This window comes from Condylura cristata, unplaced genomic scaffold (genome assembly GCF_000260355.1).
Source record: "Condylura cristata isolate star-nosed mole 26May11 unplaced genomic scaffold, ConCri1.0 scaffold00016, whole genome shotgun sequence".
NCBI lineage: Eukaryota > Metazoa > Chordata > Mammalia > Eulipotyphla > Talpidae > Condylura > Condylura cristata.
This window is the reverse complement of record NW_004567117.1, coordinates 40,044,196-40,068,198: the sequence shown is the minus strand read 5'-3', so window position 1 is coordinate 40,068,198 and position 24,003 is coordinate 40,044,196. Positions and strand designations below refer to the sequence as shown.

Here is a 24,003-nt window from a genome sequence, read left to right as displayed (position 1 = left end):
TTTAACCTAATAATAAAAACAATTCATCTAGCAAGTCACCCTAAATTGCAGAGTAAAACTAGAATATTGAATAGTGTGTATTGATTTTAATAAAATTATGGAATTTTCTAAGATCAACAGAGAGCAGCAACATTCTAGTCCGATAGCCTTTCACAAGGTAAATTAAGGTGAATTCTAAATGCTAGCCAATCTATTCACCTTTGTAAAACAAATAGTTCATCAAAGATGGATGATGTCATAGAATTTTTTTTTTGTCAATAAACCCTAATACTGAGTATATATGGTAACACATTCCTCCTTTACAACACATCAAAGCACAGAGCTAACCTTAAGTGAAGGTTCTTGACTACAACAATCTACTACCAGTTAACAACTGACTCATTTTAGATATTAGGCAGGAATAAAATGACAGAAGAAATTCTGTTATATCCTTAACCATTATAGATATCAGATATAACGAAAAAAGACAAATAAGTTCAAATATAGCTGAATAAAATACTTTTCGCTGTATCACTTGAAAAATAAGATAGCTTAGATTTGAATCAGTAGAGTGTATCTTGGAATGTCTGCTCTCTTATGTCAATGAAAAAGCATTAAAGAAAAAAAAAGGGACAATCTAGGGGGGAATTTTTTACTATTCTGGGGTTTAAATTTAATTTCTTTATTAATTAGAAAATCAGAATGCAGAACTGATCACAGTTACTTTATATGCAATATATATTTGATCTTAAACCTGACGAAGTAAGTATAATTATGACTTAACAGATGAAGAAATTTAGCCTAACAGTAATTAAGTAGCTTGTTCAAAGTTTTAGAGTCAGTAAAAAGTAGCACTAGAAAATGAACTTGATCACTTCTTAGTCTTTTGACTAAGAGTAAATGAAGAAAATGGACTCATCTGTTTAAAAAAAAAAAAAGCTTAAAATAGCCTTCTCTGAGTTATGGTCTAATATTAAAGATTTAATGATTTATCGCCTTATGAGTGATGTAAGAAATCATTAAGTTATTTTCTGCATCTTTTGGGAATTTCATTATGTCATACTAGGAGTCACATGATAAAAGTAGCCTAATTAATTTCAGTACTAATTTGCTACTTAAAAAAAAAACTGCCTCTTATTTAACACTGACTAAAATATAACTGAATTGGTTTCTGACTGAAAACTAAGACCTAGATTTAATGTTCACTTTTACTAAGTATTTCATGTTACTGGTATGTCATGTCACATTCTTCTCAATAGTATTTACTCTCATCTTTACATTTAAAAAATTTTAAGGCTTTTTTTTTAATGTTATAATTTGGAGCGAACCATTTTGAGAGGAAGTAAAGATAACTGTAAAATATCGGTATCAAAAATTTTTTTATAATAAAGCATACTTGTTCCTTAAATATAGTTTTGTTCACACTAAGAGTGATGAAAATATAGGTGATTTTATTTTCTTCTTACTGATGCCTTTTACTGACATGCTCAATGAAAATTTATCACAGTAAATTTGAAAAAATATGAAAGTGTCTGAAATTAGAGTCTGCAGTCCATAATCAACCTGAGAGAACACCGAAAGCTGCTTAAGCATTAGGTACAATTTCCAGACCAGCACTAACAGCAAACATAGAAATCAGACAAAAACAAAGCCACACGTAAGTAATAAGGCAGAAAACATCCAAAAACAAACAAAGAGGGAGGATGCTTCATTCTATGTATTTCAGTTATTTTCATTTATATGGTATGTTTCACTAGTTCATACATACATTTTAGAAATACAGTTTTAGTTTACGAGAAAGCAGTAGATCTTAAAGTTTTTATAGAATAAAATCCTATGAAGAAGGCATGTTCAAGAAATAGCTCTTCATTAAAATGATTTATTTTCATTGTTGGGAAGAGTGAGGAGACAAAAGAAAGATTTTTTTCTTTCATGATAATGCTTTTTTCAGCACACTGAATAACCAAACATTGTTCACACCTGGTGAATCATGCACTAGACATCAAAGCAAACTTATAATTTGGCATTTCCATTAACAAAGACTTGATTAAAGTTTTCTTAAAATCAAATATATAGTAACTGGAGACTTTTGAACTTTCTGGTAATAATGGGATTTTCATTGGATTTCACAAATCTGTATTTATTTAAGAGATTTAGGAGCTATATATTTTAAACATATCAGTACCCTTTCATTCCAAATGCAATTTATCTCAAATTATGGATAAATTCTGACATTCAGGAAGAACTGAATGATCCAATTCTTCATATGGAAATAAATTTTTCAAAAACCCAACAATGTTCACTGATCATTATTGCGCTCTTATTCTATGTCAGACACTGTTCTAATGGATTTACAAGTACTAATTCACTTAAAATCAGTCAAATTCTTTGTGATGGATACTTCTTATCGTCTTCATTTTGTAAATGAGGAAACTAAGTTATAGATAAGTTCAAACTTGCCCGAGTAATTTATGAAGCCTGTAAATGGCAGAGATGCATACTGAACTCAGACAATCTGCCTCTATGGCAAGACTCTACTGAAGTAAGAAACACTAATTGCAGTGCTCCAGTACAAGTTCTAAAATGTATATTATGTTAAAAATATGTAAATATACCAGGCTAAAGACATCGCTATGAGGGGTATAAAAGACAGGTATTTGAATTTTCATACCTAACTTGGATAGGTGGCAATTTAAAAAAATTTAGTCAAATTATATGAACATCTCTCTCTCTTTTAAGCCTATGGGAAGTTAACTTATAGGTATGCTATTCTGGGTAAGAAATATGAGGAAATAGTGAAGGCGGAATAATCAATAAAAACAAGTATGTCCATAACTGCAGCAACAACTTTCTAAGGCTACTCATGAATTCAACTACATTTTATAACTTGAAAGATACCCTATAATGTACAGCTTATTTTAGAAATCATTTAGCTCAGTAAAGAGAGAAGTACAGAAAGATTTACATAGACTGGAAATGAGGATAAAATTTAAAACAATATTTGAGAAATGGACCTGATTATAGAATGACATCCACAGAACCAATAAGGCTACAGAACACTCTAGTACCTGTCAAAGCTAGTTTCTGCCCCATCACACAGTACACAACTAGTCAATGTCATCACATATACATCAACACGGCATATTATACACAGCCTTTTTATTTTTTAAAAAACATTCCCATTTCCCTCTTGCGACACATGAAACAACAGCAACGTCTGCTGACGTACCTCGAACATTCTAGCAGCAGTGCACCTCACGAGGGCCGACGTGTGGACGACACCATACCATAAAACAGTTAACAGTAACTCATGGTAGGCGGGATTTGCACTGAAAGAAAAGAATTACTGTTAAAATAAAAAGCCACAGTGCCTTACTGGTGTGTTGAAAAGCAGTATATTTAAAGGGATTATTAATGATGACACTGGCGAAACATATGGGGTTATTCTGGATAGTTATAGGTTACATTCAAGATTCTTTAAAAAGGAAGTCACCTTGTAAGGTGACTACTAGGATACTTGGAAATTTTACTTGTAGCTTTCTGAGCATTGGCAATACAGAAAATGCAACTCTTTAAATAACATAAAAGTGAAAATTTAAAAAAAGAATAATAAAAGTAACCTGTCAGAAGAAAAGGAGTCAGATGGATAAACTCTGGGTCTACAGAGTTTATAAACTCTGTAGTTTGATAAGCTTCAGCATCTACAAAAATTGTGGAAACAATAACCCATGTCCTATGTATATCAAATGGTTGTTAATGAGGCAGATAAGGTCAGCTCAGATCCTCTATAGGGGAAAGTAAGCTGGTATTAATAATAAATGCATGAGTTTTCAGGAAAAGCTAAGCTAATACTACTTTAGGCAGCCAGATGACGCAATTATGAGAATATCAAATGGAATGGGAAAAGGAGGCTAATTAATGAGCTAGCTTTGCGGATATTTTTCATTAGGGGAAATGAAATTTTCTTCAAATCTGTACTTGATTTTATTTCTCCAGTTGCTTCAAATAAAGCATATTATCTGTGCCTAGGACATTCTCCCCACCCCCTTTCCTAATATTTTGTGAAAATGTATTTTTAATGTAAAAATATTAAAAAGATACAAATAAGCAAAAACCAAAATAAAAACAGCCCTTATATCTCAAACCAAGAGATCTGGTGTAGACTCCAATCTTTTCAGACTGGAAGTATTTATTGTATATACCCAATTTAAAAACATTGTATATAATTAAAAAATTATAAATAGTTTATAATTATAAGCTATTGCTTTTACCCTAGTTCCACAAATGAGGCCTTCAGGCTATCAAGAGGAGCATGAGATAATGAAAGCAGAGTCATTACGTCTTCTAAGAATCCAACTAACAGTTTTCGGTCTTCATCCTACATGGAAAAAAAGATAGTAATGAATTTCCAAGCAATCAAGGAGAATTAAAATCATAATTTCCTATTTATAATTAGAAATCTTACCAACTCAGGAGAAAGTGTCCTAATTGGGGAACATTTTAAAGGTGTCTGTTAAACATGTCTACGATCATGTGTTCAGAGGACAATCTATTAATGTTAGATGGCTTAAAATGAACTACACACACAATTCTGTGTGTATCCTGACCATGGGGTAGTTTTAGAAACTGGCACTGAAAACTCTGGACGAATACTGTGCTACTTTAGCAGTGGCAGAATGTCTGCTGCCAGATATCACGTCATACTGTAGAACCAAACTTCCAGTATTGTTAAGCTGTTCAAATCTGTTTTAGAGTAAAAGTACAACATTTAAGAATCGCTATACTTCGAATTCAAAGGTCAAAAGAAATGTTTTATGTATCAGTGGGGGAAAATTCAGGAAAAAGGGCACATGCCTTTATGATTCCATACTCTAGTTTTTAAAAACGCTTTATCCTGAGTCCGTATTTTCACCTTGCTCGTCAGAAGGTCTCACACTTAAAAATGACTAGTCTGCTTTAATAAACAGAATTATCTGCTTAAAATAGCAGTAATTAGAGGGGGCAGCCTGCTACATGGGTGCACCACAAGGAAGCACTCCTCCTGGCTGACGCCCTCTGGAATCTGGGCTGGGCCTGGGGCATGCTTTGCTGACAGAATGAAGAGGTGCTGACTGTGCCGACCTCTCTGTAAGCCTCAGCCGAGCAGATTTTGCTGTTGTACTCCTGAGAGGACGTGAGGCAGCAGCATGCAGTAAGTCTGGCTCGTCTGCTTGAGAGGCACTAGGATGGAATCTGATGTGGTGACTGAAGCTCAGTCACTCCGGCTGAGCTTTTTGATAATCAATCAGTGAAGGTAGCAACTGAGCAGTCAACAGTGAGGCAAACTCCATGAGCAACTAAAGAGGTTACAGTAAGTGCTTATGTTCTGAGGCAGTTTATGATACAGGGACAATTAAAAAAAAATAACTACTACTGAAAAGTATTTTATTAAAAATGATAACAAAATAAGGTATTATATAAAGCATTTTTTAACTTATTTAATATAATATGTACCACTTATTCTCCACCTAAGAAAAACCCAACATGCAACACAAACTGTGAAGTCAGTGCAAACGGTACTTGGAACTGAGTAATGAGAAGCACACCATCTCCAAGTTTATCTGTTCAGCTAAGATCTGACTCATTTATTATTCAACTATTTTCCTTTGGCGTAACATTTTCAATGTATGTACACACTGAAAGACATAATATCTTTCTAACTGGAAGTACTTTTTTTGTTTTTGAGACTTATTTAGGCTGACAGAACTGGGGTACAGGCCAGAGGTGTGGTGGGTGAGAGGATTCACCAGAGACAGAGTGGGGAGCAGAACAAGCAGATGTACTGACATACACTGCTGAGGGGAGCAGCGGTTGGGTCAGGAGAGGTCTGCCGCGCCATGTGGATAAGCTCCCCGGTGAGGGATCGAACTCATGCTACAGTGGCTTCGGAGAGCATCATAATGTGGTGCTTTAATCCGTTGTGCCACCAGGGAGAGCCCTCTCACTAGAATTACTTTTAGTGGGAAATAAAGGTTTTTCCTTACCTGAATATAACACGTAAGCACACCTGTTGCATAAATGGGAACTGTAGCTTTAGTGAGGACCCCATTTCCTGCTGAGGAATCTAAAATCATTAAAACAATTTTTTAAATCTGAGTATCTCTGAAGCGTAAAGCAAAAAGTCACAATGCAAATTATATTTACAATGATTATTATCAACAGAAAGTTTACAAATAAATATGATCATTACTTTGGAAATTGTGGTTAAAACACATACATTGGTTTTGTTTAAAGGATACTTCTTTACAGAACCATTAGCGTAAATATTTCTGATAGAAGAAAACACGTTAGTAACCAAAATGATATGCTACGTATTTCTATTTCCATAATCAGAAATCAGTTTGCTTTAAGAGTCTCTCAAATGCCTATATAAACCAGCCTTCAAACATTTTTATCACTCTGTAAAATGTAACGGCACCCAGTGCCCACATGCATGTTAGTCAGTCAGCTTCCAGACACGCGGCTGCCTAGTTTCTTAAGCTGACCAAACTCTGCCACCACTTTCCACATCCTTCTCTAGGAGTTTTCAGCCAGCCAGAGCCTGGACTATAATGATGGAAGAGGGAAGAGCACGTCAGGAGAACATCCTACACACGAGAGTATGCTCTAGTAAATAGGAGATTTTCTTATGGGGCATCTGTAGATGATTTCAAAAGCAAAGTTTCTGAGCTCCTAATGAAACAACAGCTACTATTTATAGCACCCAAGCCCCCATTTATTGCGGATCAGGCATTGTTTCAAGCTACACACACAAATCTCTCTATTATCTTCTTCTGTTTTTACATGATTTTAAGTTCTTTTGAGATACATAGAGTTGAAAAGATGCATTTAACCAATGGTCCTTACAGAATTTTCAGCAAAGTTCCATGTTCGTATCAATTCGATTTTGAGCTTGTTTGTTTCTTCCCTGGAGAAGAGTAACTTTCTCTTTGGGGGAGTATTGACATTGGTGGGATGCGGGTCTGCTGGTACAGTGGTAAATCTCAGGCTAGCAACATGAACTAAATACACAGCTATACATTATGTATTCGTGGGTTAATAATCTCTCTATAGCAGCTAAAAACCCACAGCTAAATAATAATTTTAAATTCCATCTGCTCCTGATGCTATTTCACCTTTCTGCAATCATTTATCATCAGAATTCAACATTAAAGATAGTATCACCTTAGGGGGCCCAAACATATACCCTTTAAGAAGTTATTAGGTACAGCCCACAGGAAGTGTGTGAATAAAAATCATCAATGTTTTTAAAATCAAAAAAGAGTACTCTAGACTATAGCCTAAAATGGATTTTTCTAGATCATGCAAATCAAATTGCTAGAGAAGGTCTATGATTATCTACAAAATGAAGATCAACCAACTTTAAAGAAAAGAGAGGACAATACATGTCCTCCTAACATTCTCCACAATTTATTACTAGAATCGGCAAAAGCACACAGGGACACCATGAGTCACACACAAATGGGTTCTTGCACCAACGGTGCTGCAGTACAGAGACTTCTTAAGATGGATGAGTGAGAACCATCAATATGGGGGCTGACGCTGTCCACTGAAGTCTGGCGTTGCTTTACATTCTTATGTTTCATTTTTAAAACATGTATGATTCTTGCGTTATATAGTATTATTTTTGTTTTAAATTTTCAAAGGTTCAAATAATTAAATTATGAATTGGCTGCTCTTCATTTTATAGCTTGTAATATCTTGAAATGCTATTTCAAACCTCCAATGGCAAAAGCTTGTAATATCTTGAAATGCTATTTCAAACCTCCAATGGCAAAAGTACTCAGTTTGAGATCTAAGGTCAGCTTTCAATCAATTAGATTACAAAGACAGCTATTTACAATCAAATTGATAAAGTTCATTTCATTACGACCTCATGGGAAGGATATTAGATATGTCATAGTTTGTGAAACACAGAACTTTATAGTATAAATTTTCCTTTTCGAGACTTTTAGAGATTCAAAGTTTTTTAAAGGCAACTTACCAATGTTTTCTTCAGATAGTCTCAAAATCTCCTGAAATTGAGGCTTGACCTAAGTAGCCCAAAGAAAAGATCCAAAAAGTTCAGGTTCAACAGACAAATGAATAATTTTAAATTAATAATTTTAATTAATTAACATATAATTAAGTAAAGAAAAGGTCGACTACCACTCAAGTTATTGCTGCTGGTATTACTACTACTATTTGTTTGCTTTATAAAACCATTAACTCGAATGGTCTGAATAATAATTCTTCACTAAAAGGCTAAGGGTAGAAGAAAAGTCAAATTACTTAAAACACCTTATGATAAAATCATAATATATATATGTATATATTCAAGTGGCTGGTATTTTCTCAGTGGCCTTTGGTTTCTATCACTAAATTAATACAGTTTCCAAGATGATTTAAAATGTTAGAAATTAATCCATGTTAAAACTGAAGCTGATGAAAGAAAGGTTATTCAGGTATTTATAACATGCTTAGAATTAGTGAAAAAGCACTATATTTAAAAGCACTGAAAGGAAATTCTATTCGATTAGGTATTCAATAAGTTAACTTATTCATCATGTGATGTGACATACACCTGTTAGATTTGTCTTTTAGTTTTATGTCTATGATATTTAAACAAGTACAGAATTTAATATTTTAAGTTAGCACAACTGCCTATTTCACTTCTTTGTTATTAACATGCTATCACAGCTTGCAGGCAACGGAGGCCAACTACTTACTGTTAAGTGCGTAAGTAGACTCCTACTTGCTTTTGTAAAAAGATGTCAAAATTTTGCCAATACTGATAATAATAAAATCAAATTTAGTAAGTAAATGCTAGCAAATAATATAAAGTGATGTTTGTTCTTATCGTAACATTAAGATCTGGATTTTGCCCTTCTTTTGGTAAATCAGACATCAATTTACACATTCAACTTAAAATGAGGGGAAAGATCACCGCTAGAGTATTTCAGTTACGGAATTAAAAGAAGCAACTTCAGTTCACAAATAAAAGACTACGCCCAGATAAATCACTCACTATAGGCTGCAAACACAACAGGGCCTTAACCCTAAAATTGTGTCCAGTTTACTATATGAAACTATTTTGTTTTTAAAATATTTAAAAATGCTTATTTTTTTCTGGAGGTGTTTCAAAAATAGCTTTACGAAGTAACAAGAATTATGTATTTGAATTGAAAGAATAAATATTCGTAACAAAAATCTGGAGACACAGAAAAGTACAAGGAAGAAAAACCCATAGTTGAACCAGGAAAGCCTTGGTAGCATGTCAATACACTGGCTTCCAGCTTTTCCTGTATGTGCACAAATACTAAATGGGTAATATGTCACAAACAGGCTGCTTAAATATGCTTGAAACACACTTTTGAGCCAGGAAACCAACACTTTTAAAACAATTCATTTATTTCTCTGTGTTGAGTGTTAGTGATATATAGTTGTAAAGGACAAAAGATTTTGCTTTGAATGTTTCAATAACTACTACCTACTAAGTAGTAAACGGCTGCCTAAAATTCTTACCTTTCAGTGTCTTGATTAGCACCTGCCTATATCAACTACGTCTTTTTACATTTTTATTTGGTCCCTAAAGAAATGGCTTAACAATATGTTATGAAGAAAGTGAATTAAGATTAAAGAAGAAATTGGGATTGGAGGACCTTATAACTTTGTTATCTAAAACCACAAAGTGACCTGGAAAGGCAAACGTGACATGCCACTTTTGGTGGTGACTAAAATATGCAGTATTTATCTCAAGTGTCCCTGCTTTTCTAAGACCACGTATCCTGGGCCCAGCAAGTCCTGGATACTGTAACTGCAGTCAGTTTGACCACAGTGTACAGAGCAAAGAGCTGCTTCTTGAGCCCAGAGCAGACCGGTGAAGTAACAGAAGCACACGTGGCCCTCACTGACACTCCCTAGGTTGGAAGCTTTGAGATATTCACAGAGAGTAGATCTTACATTCAGTGCTTGCTGTAACCTAAGTTTAAGCTAAAGCACCCTCAGAAAAAGCAATAAAGATAACTCTATTAATCACCCAAGAATTTTCTTTTACTATCACAGCATTTTAAGAAATTAAAAAATAAATCGAGTAAAGGAAGGGCTCATTTTTAAAAATTTACTCTGTTATAGCATTAATTAACACATTACATTTCTATGTCTCTTGCACATACAAAAACATGGAATACAAATTTTTACCTTAGTGTTTGTAAAAATTTTGCCAAATGTCCGGCAAAGGCGCCAGAAAAATCTGGAGAATTCATGGACACAGGCAGTTGAAGTAACATTAATTTTGCCAACTATTTCTATAAGTTGTGGCAACCTGAATATGAAAGGAAAGAAAAATAGGCAGGGGACACATATAAATGACTACTTCCTTGCCAATTTGTGAAACAATGTAAATCTAACAATGTCTTCTGTTCTGCTCTTCAAAGCCAATAAAATTTTAAAGGAGCTATTTGGGACCCTTTGAAAGGTCTTAAATTTACATTCTCCTCTATAATCATCTGCAAATACCTTTTAAATGTTTGCTATTAGATACACAGAACCTTCATGGTAAGAGTTCTGAGTATGGAGTTAAGGAGACTCAAATCTCCAGAACAGATGTTTTACCTAAGAGATCGGCGAGACATAGGCATCCATGTCAGCCTCAAAAGCAAAACCTGGCAGGCAGTTTTTAGAGGCAGTAGCTAGAGATCTCGAACGTGACAAAGAAATACCATTTTCTTAGATAGACAAGCACATATTCAGTGGTGTAAATGTCCTCTCCTAAGGAAATTTACTCAAGATGGTGCCAAAGTTATATTTTGTTATCTTTTCCCCAGTGTCTGAATTATCTTCTATTCAACTGATGTAGGTGTAACAAATGAGCGTGGGGTGGTCACTTACAACTGATTGACAACCCAGAGCAAACTCTCCCAGCCTGTTGTGCCCTCATGCTCCAGCTGGTAATCGTAAAGTTGGAGTAGCACTGCCAACTGCTCACGACTTCCAATAATAGTAGACACATCTTGAAGAGGCGACATTGGCCGAGGGAACCTTGTCACTATAAATAAGAAGCAGCAAAATAAGTGACATGGAAAATAAAATGGCTGCCTGGGAAGTTAGCCACTCTGTCAAAAGAAAAATAAGGTAGCCTTTTTGAAAATTTTCTTATCTCTAGCGTGTGCTTGGCCACAGGTGAATTTTCAGCTTTATTGGTTAGGTAATAAACGAATGATAGCGAATGGTATGAGCTGGACTATGTCTCCCTAAAAAATCACGTGTTGCTTTTCAAAGGTTCCTCCAGAGCCTCAAAAATATGACTTGAGTTTCCCCCAGAACGTCAAAAATATGACCTTCCTTGGAAACAGTGTATTGCTCCAGACTAACTAGGTAGGATGAGGTCCCAGGGGAGCAGGGTGGGTTTCTAATCCAACATGACTAATCTTACAAAAAGAGGAAATTTGGACAGAGAAGCAGAGCAAGGATGAATGTGAAGATGAGGGCAGAGATCAGGATGATGCAGCTATATTCTGACCTCAGACTTCCAGCCTTCAAAACTAGAGACAATAAATTTACGTGAGTAAAGCACTCACTCTGTTATACTTTGTTATGGCAGTCCTAGCAACAAGTATAGCAAGATAAAAAGAGTAAGAGAAGGAATCAGAAAGTCTGGGAAATCCCGAAGCAGATGAAGTACCTTCATGAGTAATGGGACAGAACCTGAATTGACCAGCTGTGAGTGTTTTGTAAAGTCTTAAAAATTTGTATTTACATTCTCAATACTATTTAAAATCTTAAGCTAACTCTACCCTAACCATTTTCAATGTTTCAGTGAAAGCTGATATTCAAGCAGTATATATCATTCTATGCTGTGTCATTTAACTTTGGACACAATGCTTCATGGTCCAAAGATTACAGGTAGTTCATAGTTTACTGCAATTCTAAAACACTGTCTATTGAGGTTCTTGACGTTATTTTTGGTGTATGAGAAACTAGTAAGAGACATGGATCATGTTACATATCTGTAAAAGCTGCAAAGGGATCTCATACAAGTCATAATTATGACTTGTCTTTCACCATTTATCTGTGTTAAGTGCAGCTGCTATGGATCAAAGGCTACTTACTGGCTAGCAAGGCAGTGAAATAAGAAAACACTGGCTTCGGTTATCAATTTCATACACTTCTGAAAGTACGTTATATTCCTGCTTTGGGGGGAAAATGGGCAAATTCTAATGCATGTGCTTGTATTTTTGTCAAGAACACAATAGAAGAGAGAAGTTACAGTTACCTACTGAAAATAAGATGAAACAGCTGGGGAAGAAAAAATACAAAGAGGAAATGACAAGTTTCATAAACAGTCACTAGCGACGATTAAGTGAATCTTTTCATGGAGTTGGCGTCTATTAATAAAAGAAAAAACACTTATTCCAGCCACTAAAAAAAGGTTAAAACTATAGAACAGGAATGGAAATAAAGTATAAATCTTATAAATAATACCAGGAGGCTTTCTCCATAAAAGACAGAGCCTTATTGTTTATTTTGGATAGGATAAATCTATAACCACAAGATCCTATTCATATAATCCACATTAGTAAAGACACTGCCATATAAAATAGTTGTCAGCATTTTAATCAAAAACAGTGCTCTAGGCCCTCCCTGGTGGTGCAGCGGGTTAAAGCGCAGCATTAAGAAGCTAAAGCCACTTCCGCAAGAGTTCGATCCTGCCCACCCCGGAGCTGACCCACATGGCGCGCAGACCTCTCCTGACCCGCCTGCTGCTCCCCTCAGCAGTATACTTCGTTGATCTGCCTGTTCTGCTCCCACTCTGTTTCTGGTGAATCCTCTCACCGCCCCTGACCTCTGGCCTGTACTCAGTTCTTATGTATAAATAAATAAATCTTAAAAAACAAACAAACAGTGCTCTGGGAAGCTCAGCTGTTGCTATTCTACTTCTTCCTTGTAAAGGTTAGTTCCGTACCTTCTATCTGTGGCACTTCACCATGAAGCTTGGCTTTGCTGGAGAAAGGTGCATTCTGCAGCACTAATGCGAAGAGAGATGGGATCAAGGACTGCAGGGCAGAAAGGTACATGTGGAGCTTATGTTCATCCAGCCCGTGCTCTCCTTCCTGAAACATAAGGGCGTAGAAACTAATGTTAGTTTTCTGAAATTACGTAATTATGACGTCCTTCCTTTCCGGGGCAAATACTGACACACTCAAAGACCTGTATATTGGACTCACAGCATAGCACCTAGTTTATCTCAGTACGTGAAAATCTGAAGCAGCAGCAAGGCGCTGTAGAGTGACAGAATCTTTCCCGTGGGAAGCTTTAAGGTGAACGACAGTCACTTCCAATTGTATGAAACTTCTTATAGTTTTTTTTTTTTTTCTTTTTTCTTTTAAGAGAGTCTTAGCTCTTGAAATTTTCTAAGTAAGGGTAAAGATATTAAAGTGAGTCCCGGGTATTGCCTTAAATGCTTAACTGTTAGAACAGCAGCAGCACTGGCCACTTCCCCTCTCCTACTTCCTATCTCCTTTTATAGATTTGTTTCTAGCTGTACTTGTCAGCACTGAAGTACTTTAAAATAATTCAGCACAAAGACAAAATGCAGGAGAAGAATTTTCGAAAGAGATAGCAGAAAGGAAAATGGAGTCAGTAAGACAGAAACCAAATATCTTAGAGCAAATAGAATCAGAGATGAAAGTATATTGGCCTCCAAATCCACTTCAGATGTCATGGCAGTATTATAAAATAACAACTGTGTGAGAAATACCAGAAACATGAGTTATTTGCTAGCAAGTTCTGAAATAATTTCTTCATGGAGTAAGTATTCTGTTGAATACTGCAGATATGTTCTGCAGTGGTGTGGAATTAAGCTAAGTTATGAACTGCAACAAGAATAATCAGCTATCGGTAATTCTCAGGTAGAAGAAATGCAAACATATAAAATAAGACTTTAAAAACTTCCCTAGGGGCCCTCCCTGGTGGCGCAGCGGGTTAAAACACAGCACTAAGAAACTAAAGCCACTTCCTCATGAGTTCGATCCCTGCCTGCCCTGGAGGTGACCACATGGCGTGGCAGACCTCTCCTGACCCGCTCGCTGCTCCCCTCAGCAGTGTACTTTGTCGATCTGCCTGTTCTGCTCCTGACTCTGTCTCTGGTGAATCCTCTCACCCTCCGCATCTCTGGCTTGTACCCCAGTTCTATATGAATAAATAAATAAATCTCTAAAAAAAAAAAAACTTCCCTAGGTTTCAGAGAAAGGATTATCTCAGTCTAGCTGTTTATTTAAATACCCATTTTGAAATTTATGGAAATTATAAAGCTTAAATAAATACAAGTATCTAATGTAACAAACACCACCTATACAGTGGTTACAGTACTTTATGGAAGACTCTTTTAGAGTCTTTCACTTTGGATAGAGAAGCAAGACTCAAAGGTACCGATCCTGGTTTTGTCATAGAGCAGGTGCGGGACTCTGGGTAAGTGCCTTAAACACTAACTCTCAGCTTCCACACACAAGTCAGAACAAAATAATATATATAAGGGATCTACTTTAAAGGGACATCACAAGCATTTAAGAACCAGTCTCTAGTCTCTAAAAGGAAACTTTAGTGCAAAAAATTAAGACATTTCTATTTTTCCTCAACTTTCCAATTCTTCTACCATGGAAGAGTAAAAAAATTTAAAAGTGAGAAAATGAACCAGTGCACTGAAATAAACAGTTAAGGCACTTTGACATTATGTAAACAAGCAAGCTTCAGAAAACATATTTTAATGTGTCATATTCTGGGAACTGGAGCTGATATATTAGTTAAACTATTTCAGCCTTCAGAAGCTCAAGAATGAGACGCTGAGCCATGGATGAGTTAGTTCTACAAAGTTGTGATTTCAACTAACAAATCAGAAAGGATGACCTTTCTCTGCCAGAGTCACCAAGCCAAGACTTCCCCCACGCCTCGCTTGGCCCAGCGAACAGAATCTTTAACTGGCAACAAATCAGTTTACTAAAATGCTCAATTAAATGAGACTGTCTGCCTCTGCTCGACATTTTTTTTTGAGATGCCTCATTACACACCTCTTTTTAAAAAAGATTTATTTATTCATGCATAGAGAACTGGGATACAGGACAGGGTGCAGGGGCGGTGAGAGGATTCACCAGAGACAGAGTGGGGAGCAGAACAGGCCGACTGACGAAGTACACTGCTGGGGGACGGGGGAGCTCACGAGAGGGGTGCGGTGCCATGTGGGTCACCTCGGGGCAAGGACCGAACTCGCACATAGGCGGCTGCCCTAGTGCTGCGTCCTAACCCATTGCGCCACCAGGGAGGGCCCATAACACCTCTTAAGTTTCCACAAACTATATAAAAAAAGAAGTACATACCCTGAGAAGTTTTTCTATCTTGTTCAGCAATGTAGGTATAAGATGAGACTGCAGATTTCCAAGTTCTGTAGTCCAGGCAGCATAAGCGGGTAAAAATACTTGATGCGTTGCACTAACTACTCTCTCGGAGGGATCCCCCAAGGCGGACAGCAACAATTCAAAGCCCTGCCACAAGGAAACACACATTAGATTTTTAAAAGAATAAACTTCTAAAAAGTCTCATCTTACCATCTGCATAATATGAGTGGAATTTGGAGAGGATGACGCTAAGCAAAGTAAGTTAGAAGGAGAAAGAGAAATAATGGATGATTATGTGGAATCATGTACAAGAAAGAAAACAAAGGCAGGGACAAAAATAACCAAAACAAACCCTAGAAATCTGATGCAGGCCAAGACTATCAGAGAGGGAACAGTGGAGGTGGGGAACAAAGTGAGGATGGGCCATGGACTGTGGTGGCTGACTGTGGGTGCTTTGGTGGTTAAGTGTGGTGTGGTAACAAACATCTGAGGAGGTCCAAACCTTTGAATTATAACAGTGCTATAAATAAGCATTAACTCAAAAAAATATATTAAAAAGCCTGATAGAAAGAGGCAAGTATACACTGGAGTGCAATTTGAAAACATCTGAAGCAAGAAAAACAGACATCTATCTTACTCTTGCCACTTTCTTTACAGAAAATGCCATGTATCCATTCATGAGGAACCAAGAGACAGGGTGGTAAAAAAGGCATAGCTGATGCCAATTTCCTGCCACAAAGTGTTGGTACTTATGGTAAATGAATCATAGTCTTTTCCCCTCTGAATTGCAGAATTGAAACCAGGCAGTCAACGCCAATGGGTTAAAGTGGACATACCTGCCACCCCCCTATGAAGCAGAGACCTGGAATATTGTATTCTTTGGAATCATAATGGGACAAATCAGTTCACTGTGAAAATGTACCTGTTGATATTTGTCTGGATCATCAATGTATCCCATAATGATACCAAGGCTTTTGATCACAGCTTCTCTTACCAAATCGGCCTTATCTTCCATTAACATTTGTTGCAACATTGACAGAACCAAGGAGCTACGGATTTCTTTCTGAAAGTAAAAAAGGAACATCTGTACTATTTATTTTACTAGCAGCAGAAAAATAATATGACATCCACATTTTAAAAATCCTGTCTGAATACGTATTAACACTTTGCTAGCTTGCTTCAAGTCTTCAGTTTTCAAAGACACACATTACATATTCCGTCTAGTATCATTCTCCTTTATCTCCTACAGACAGCAGCACTCACCCTAAGTTCCATATTAGTCATTTCCCAGCCTGTTTTTACATCTTCACTAAATATGTGCAAATTATAAAAGTCAATACTCTGTCACAAAAGGACAAATGACTCTTCTATCATTATTTGTTCAACTCAGAGGAATGTGCTCAGAGTTAGTATAACAGGGAAGATTGTAAAAATTACTGGTAATCAAAACATTTGTCTGGAGCAGCAGTAAGGAAACATTACAAAATCCCAGTGTTCGAAACTGAGCAAAAAATTTCAAACATGATAACATGAGATAAACTCTAGAACTTCTTTAAAAGGAATGGCGTTGCTATCTTCGTAGGCTACTGTTTAGTACAATGTCACTGCCATCTTTAGCTCATTATTTTCCACAGCTAAAGACTGTTTTAGCCTAATTATACTAATTTAGACTGAGGCTAAAAAAAAGCCATTAATATACAGATACTTGGCCTTCCTGCCCTACTTGAGCTTTTATTGCAACTTTATCAATTCATAGAATTCTTTAAATTCTAAATCCATTAAACTGAATGGAGTGAGGTCCGTATTTTCACATAGGATGGGTACATGTAATATAGAAACTGTGGCCATTTTCACAAATTCAGTGTTACCTGATGTGCAGAGCTAGGTGCTCTTGACAAGCACTTTAAAGTGACCTAGTTTTTGACATTTTAGTCAGTGGCACATTTTAGGTTGATGAGTATGCCACTTGTTACATAGCCTTCCTTATTGACTCTTTAACCTACAGATAGCAACCCCGAAGCTTTACAGCATCTTCACAGGTTGCTTGTGTGGTAACAAAGTGCAGAAAAATTCTACAGAGATAAATTAGCTCTAGCAGGTGTTAGCTTCATACTGATCTGGGCTGAGATCAACTGTGGTAATTAATATTTTTAGACCACAGAGACCCCAGAGGACAAGTTAAAAGTCATTAATCCACTTAAGCAATGTCCACACTTGAAATTTTGCTGCTATTAGATATAAGGTTATAAGAACCATGGAGAAAAATTTAAATCTACTGTTAATATTGCTTAGAATTTCTGGTCAGCATACTGCAACTTTTGCAACAACATTGTAAACGTCAACAAAAAGAAAAAGACAAAATATGGCTTAATATGAAAATAACATTCCCCTCAAAGACCTCTGACTGAATCTCCAGGAACAACCATGGTCCTCAGATCACACTCCGATCTGTTATTAACAACAGTGAATGCACCTGTCTGCCTGCAATGCTGTAATATATAAGCGTCTTTTCTTCGTGGCTCATCATTATTCAGTTGTTAGGAGGGCATATGCCCTTACAGAATTTGGCTTCAGGGGTTTAGAAACTCAAAAAAGGGTTTGCTATTACTATAAAGGAAAAAACAGGTTTTAAGGAAAAGTGACAAGTCTTACAGGAAGGTAAGGTGCCAGAGCTCCACAGGATTCTGCCACAAGCAGCCGTCTTTCTGGGTATTTGTGATTAATCTGGAGCAAAACATAAAATAAATCAAGCATAAACAACATTGCCCTCCCTTCCTCCAGCGCAGAATTACTTTCACCACAATCCTGTTAAGAGCACAAGAAAGCTGCTTCCTTTTCCACTCTGGGAAACCCTGTGTGACTACACCTGGATCAGAGGGAGTAGGGAGACTGAAAAATGAGATCACAGGGGTTATCTGTTAAAGAAAAAAGGATAAAGCAAAGATAAACATTTGGCAAGGTGTCTAAAAATTGTGGAGTTGCCAAAATGAGCCTTTCTTTAGGATGGCAGGAGAAAGTTGGGATCCTTCCCTACTAACATTAGTACACTTTTTAAGTTGGAAAACCCAGCTTCTCAACTCTCTATATAGATGTGGTCCATATTATGTTCCAGGAATGAGTCATAGTCCTCTTTTTTTTTTTACCTAAGGGAACAGGAAGTAAGTTCTCTTACTTACTCAGTAACTAACCAGAGTCCTAGACTAGTGACATTATTTTGTTTTTAAAGCAAAACAGTCTTCAATCCATTCCTGTTCGCATATTTGAGAAGACTGGCTTTTACTATTGTGATGACTACACTGAACCGTAACAAAAATAACAAAACAAAACAAAAATGACACATACTGGGTTTTGTTCCCATATGTCTTCTTCATAGAATATAAATTTTTCTTTGACTGGAAAAGAAGTATATCTGTTCTCATAATCCCATATGAAAAGGTGACATAATTCATTAATGTATTGGATGCCTAAAATTAAGAAAAGAAATTATATAGTAATCTACTGGCCAACAAGCTGGAGGTAGGTGGCTAACAGATCCCCTAAATCCATGTATATTCAGGTTACAGAAGAAGTGGTAGTGGAGATGTTCATACCGACATCTCGGAATTGAATTTAATCCAGAAATATTAACTTCAAAGCAGAATGATTTGAATGTCAAAATGCGTATGCATAAACTTTAATTTTGCTTTTCTGCAGTTTAGTTCAGTAAGTCTCAAAATTAAATGTCCAACAAAAATCAATTGTACTTCCAAAATACATCAGCAATAAAAAAAAATTAAGAAAATTCTATTTACAATAATATCAAGGATAAAATACTTAGGAATAAGTTTAAAAAATAAATATTGGAAAGCTATTAAACATTAAAGTTTTAAGGATGTAAATAATAAAAGACATTCTAAACTACTGGATTACAAAATGTAGTATTGTTGGGATGGCAAATTCAGCTACAGAGTTAATACGATTCTTTAAGAAATTCTAGCTAACTTTTAGAGAAAGAAATGAATGTTCAAAGAAATTGGGAATAGAATTCTAAAGACTATATTTTAATGATATTCTTTGCAGAAATGTCAACTGACACTAAAATTCATAAGGCAATGAATTCAAATGGAAATAAAGCACCTACAATAGCAAAAAAAGCGTGAAATATCAAAACCATGCTTGAGGACTAAGGTTTCTTTTTCAGATGATAAAACTGTTGTAAAGTTGATTGTGGTAATGGCTATGCTACTCTGAATATACTAAAAATCCATGAGGGTGAACTGTATGTTATCTCAATAAGGCTTAAAACCTCCCACAAAATAGTGAAAAAAACTACTAAAAGCTTTGTGAGTTGCTTCCAAGTTGATTTGCCTCAGTGTCACCCTAAGTTAGTGTGCACTATAATTTTTAGAGGACATCAGGGACTGTCAGAGGTAATTATGACTTAATATGAAGCTCACTTCACATACTGACTCTCAATATGGCTCCAAATTTTAGAGAAAGAAATGAATGTTCAAAGAAATTGGGAATAGAATTCTAAAGACTATATTTTAATGATATTCTTTTATTTTCCCTTAAGAATAAGTGTTACCTTCATAAATAAGAAATCCATCTTTTTAAGATGAAAAAATAAGCAGCTTAATGACCTAAACATCTAGTCTAGAAAGTCACTGAGTCTGAGTATTACAGAGGACAAGATACTAAAATCCCACACATTTGTTAGTAAATAGTGAGTTGATCTATAAGTACAAAACCTTCTTCCATCAAGATTTATATTTCACATTCTGTCTGTGTTTTTAATACACACAAGTATAAAGATAAGCAAGATGTATTTCCATTACAAACATACCGTTCTTGCTCTTCCTTGAACTTATCAAGCACACAACCAACTCAGAGTTCTCATTTTCAGTATCTCACTTCATTCAGAGTCTAGTCTAAACATTATTTCTTCGGATTCCTTCTCTGACCTTTATAAAATGCCTTTTTTCATCACTCCCTGTATCCTGCTATTTTTCTTCAGATTATATACCACTACAAGATAATGTTATCACCACATCATTTCTTTCTTTCTTTTAATCTCTCCAGCAGGAGGCCACTGTTAACATGAGTCACTATCCCTCCTGACTAGAACAGTTCCAAGCACTGGAACTTGTGCTTCAAAGTAACTGTTCAAAAAATAAGTAAAACAAAGCATCCCAGAGCAGTCTTAAGCACTATTAATCTCTGTGGTTGGCTACAAAAACAGCAGCATTTATGTTCCAAGATTTCCTACTGGAAATATGAAATAAAATGAAATATGAACATAAATAAGTACATTAAAATATAATATAGCTATGGGAAAACCAAACACAGTTATTTACCTGTTCCCAACACTGTGGTAAAAGTTCCGCTTCTACTCGTGTTGGTCCAACATGACGCGCAAATGCCACACAGCCTGTTAGTATCATCTGCCTGAAAAGAATACAAATAAATACAAATTACATTTGCAACCCAAAGCATATTTTTGAATAAGGATGAAAGAGATAGCACATCAAGTATATTTTTGCACAGTTATTTAAAAAAAATTTTTTTTTAAAGATTTATTTAAGCAAACAGAACTGGGGTATACGCCAGAGGTGGCGAGAAGATTCACCACAGAGTGCGGAGCAGAACAGGCAGGTTGATGCAGTACATTGCTGAGGGGAGCAGCAGGCAGGTGAAGAGAGATCTGCTATGCCATATGGATCACCTCCAGGGCAGGGGATTGAACTCACACTGTAGTGGCTACAGCTACCTTGCAATGCTACTTCCTAACCTGTTGCGCCAGCAGGGGGCAAGGGGGGGACGGTTATTTTTGTACAATTAAATTAGAGTGTTCTGATACTGGTCTGGGCTGCCTTGAAGACGGTGAGTTCGTTAAGATTAGTTACTCAGTAGTAGCAATTCTATTTGTGAGACATGTGAAAGGACCCTCAATCGGTGTGAAATAGAATCTCATCATTTCAATGGTTTAGCTTATAAAATTTCGGATTGCTACTAAAGCAATCACTGATTTCCCACAATGTCACTTTAATTAAAAACCATGACACTATAGTGAAATGATACTTCTTAAGTTAAAATTCTGGTATTAGCCCCAAGATCGCGATGATAGGTGACTCCCTAGAGGCACCATGGTGGCCACCTCCAATATTCACACTGCTGCTGCAATCCCAGCTCCTTGAGTGTAGACCAATCTAATGACTTGATTCTATGGACAAATAATGGGGAGCACGATGGACTATCATGACTGAGGTCAGGTTACAGAGGTCTGTGATATCCATTTGTGGGGCTCTCGCTTGGCTTCTCAGCTGGCATGCTTTGAAGTTTCCTCCATGTTCAAGGGACCTACATGGCAAGAAACTAAAGACAGCTTCAGGCCAAAAGCAGCAAGAAACTCAAGATCTTGGTCCAAAAATCCAAGAAACTGAATTCTGCCAGTGACCAACCCTGTGGGCTAACTGAAAAGCAAATCCTTTCTCAATTTTGGCTGGAGATGAATATAGCTTCAGTCAAGAACTAGATGACAGAGAGTCTTCTAAGGGGCCCGAAGCAAGACGCAGATTAATTTATCCACACAACAGTATGATAAAAATGTGGCATTTTACACTGCTTTCTTGTGGGGTGATTTGATACAGAGCAATAAATAACTAGCTAATATAATGTCACTGAATAGATTTATCTGTAACTTAATGAAATTTAAAATTAGATTTTTCACTATTCAGAACAAAATTCCATTTAAAATGATTTTACAATTCAGAACTGTTTTCCACATTTGACTATCTAACACTTCAAAACCATGAAACCTGATGAGAAAAAATTTTGCTTTCATTTTAAATATAAGTCTGAAAGACAGTTCAAAAAAAAGCAAATTAGAATGTTTGATTCAGGTTAGTTAGAAAATTAGCATTTTAAATCCAAGGACTGCTAACTGTATCAATTTAATTTGAATTGCAAATGACCTTAAATTGCTATTTAGCTAAATTAACTGTAACTGTTCTCTCAGGAAGGGGAGAATAATAACGAGAAACAGCTGGACAACAGTTAGGGCGTTCATGAGTGATTGTGTCTTACTATACACTGCTCTTTCTTCCGAACACAGCCATGAGAATTTTCCTCTCCGAATTTTTCCCTTTACATCCTTTTCATCGAGGCCTCTATCTTTGCTTCCTTTGTTTAGCTATTTCCTTCTACTTTAGAAAGGTAAATAACTGAATATACTGAAATGGCTCCTCAGTTTACAGACAGCAATTCAACTGTCCACTCCACTTGGAAAATTCCCTCATATCTGATAATTGTTTTCCCCCACAAGTTTATACTTTATATAACAAGTATACACTTTATATAATATCTTCGTATGAAATTTACCATCATTATGCTAACGACATATAAACTTTCTCAAAAATTGTCAGACCCCTCAAAACAAACTTATCAGACTTAGGATTCAAAATTTAAACAACACTGGAAATAGTCTCCTGTGATGATAAAAATCAGTATTGTTCCTGTATGGAATATAGAATCACAGGACTGGGACTATGACTAGTGTATGACACAGGATGAAACAGGGTGACATTATAGTTGCTGGCAAAGAGCTAGCAAAAGCACATTTATTAAACATAAAATTAGTTTTCATTAGGATATAATCAAAGAAGTCTGAAATTCATTATGGAAAAATAAATTTTCTTTTAAAATTTATTACTCATTTACAGCTAATCCATTGATTAGTCTGTTTTAATAAATAATTGCATTTCTGTAAAGTGAGAGATTTAAATATGGAGATGAGTGCCTCATTCCTGACAAGGTGCACCCTTAAATAAGGCTATAGGTACTTCTGAGCACCAGGGGGCACCTATCAGCTTTAAACAGGATTGCCTTGTAGTAAATGGCATTACACCAAGATAAGCAGTAGTATTCTTCAAAATAAAATATTACTTTTTCTATATAGTATCATCAAAATATCCCCAGAAAAATTTCAGGTCGCTATAAATGGTACTAATACAAATGATTACTTTTCCGTATTTCTATTTGACTAGCATTTGAGCACTAGGTTGGTCAGGTGTATTTTGGAAAAAGTAGGAGGAAATATACTTGGAGTTTTAAAGTCTAAATGTAATTTTATTTTATAGTTATAAATGTAATTTTATTTTATAGTTCCGCCTATTTTAAATTTTGAATTTGATTTGCTTTATGGTTCATTTTTATTTATGATCTTCCAACATCCTCAGGGGAGCTAAAAATTGTAACAGTCACTAAAACAAATATTATGATTATACAAAGTTAAGTAGTTATAAAGTCCAATTCTTATATGTTTCGCAAAAGTATTACGCAAAACAATTCTTCCGCTAAGAAAGAAAATTATACCCTTGAAAAACATTTCAACTCACTAATTTGACCTGTCTGGTGATTTGTCTACCTACCCACTTCCCTGGGTGCTTGTCGACATTCACGCTCTTGTAGTTTAGTATAATATAGAGGTTTCACTCTCCTAGGTGGACATCCATCTTTGTGTCATCAAAAACATCCTCCTTTCTTCTGCAAAACTACTCTGATGTGTGACTTTCTCTATCTTAGCACTCTCAGGTGTAACGTATTTCTTCACTCAGGGGTGCTTGGTTATAGGCACAGG

The 24,003-nt window shown here is 36.0% G+C and overlaps 1 protein-coding gene across 5 annotated transcripts in view; it reads right to left on the bottom strand.

Annotated features, from left to right (window-relative positions):
• KIAA1468 (KIAA1468 ortholog) overlaps positions 1-24,003 on the bottom strand; it is a 79,425-nt gene that overhangs the window by 19,482 nt on the left and 35,940 nt on the right. For all 5 annotated transcript variants that reach the window (XM_012725923.1, XM_012725924.1, XM_004683949.2 and 2 more), the window contains 11 exons: positions 20,723-20,813; positions 18,039-18,110; positions 16,309-16,449; positions 15,369-15,533; positions 12,962-13,109; positions 10,888-11,044; positions 10,198-10,321; positions 8,003-8,051; positions 6,003-6,082; positions 4,251-4,357; positions 3,209-3,308 (listed from right to left, as the gene is read on the bottom strand). In XM_012725923.1, coding sequence (XP_012581377.1) covers positions 3,209-3,308; positions 4,251-4,357; positions 6,003-6,082; positions 8,003-8,051; positions 10,198-10,321; positions 10,888-11,044; positions 12,962-13,109; positions 15,369-15,533; positions 16,309-16,449; positions 18,039-18,110; positions 20,723-20,813 — 1,234 coding nt within the window. The remainder of the gene's footprint in view (positions 1-3,208; positions 3,309-4,250; positions 4,358-6,002; positions 6,083-8,002; positions 8,052-10,197; positions 10,322-10,887; positions 11,045-12,961; positions 13,110-15,368; positions 15,534-16,308; positions 16,450-18,038; positions 18,111-20,722; positions 20,814-24,003) is intronic.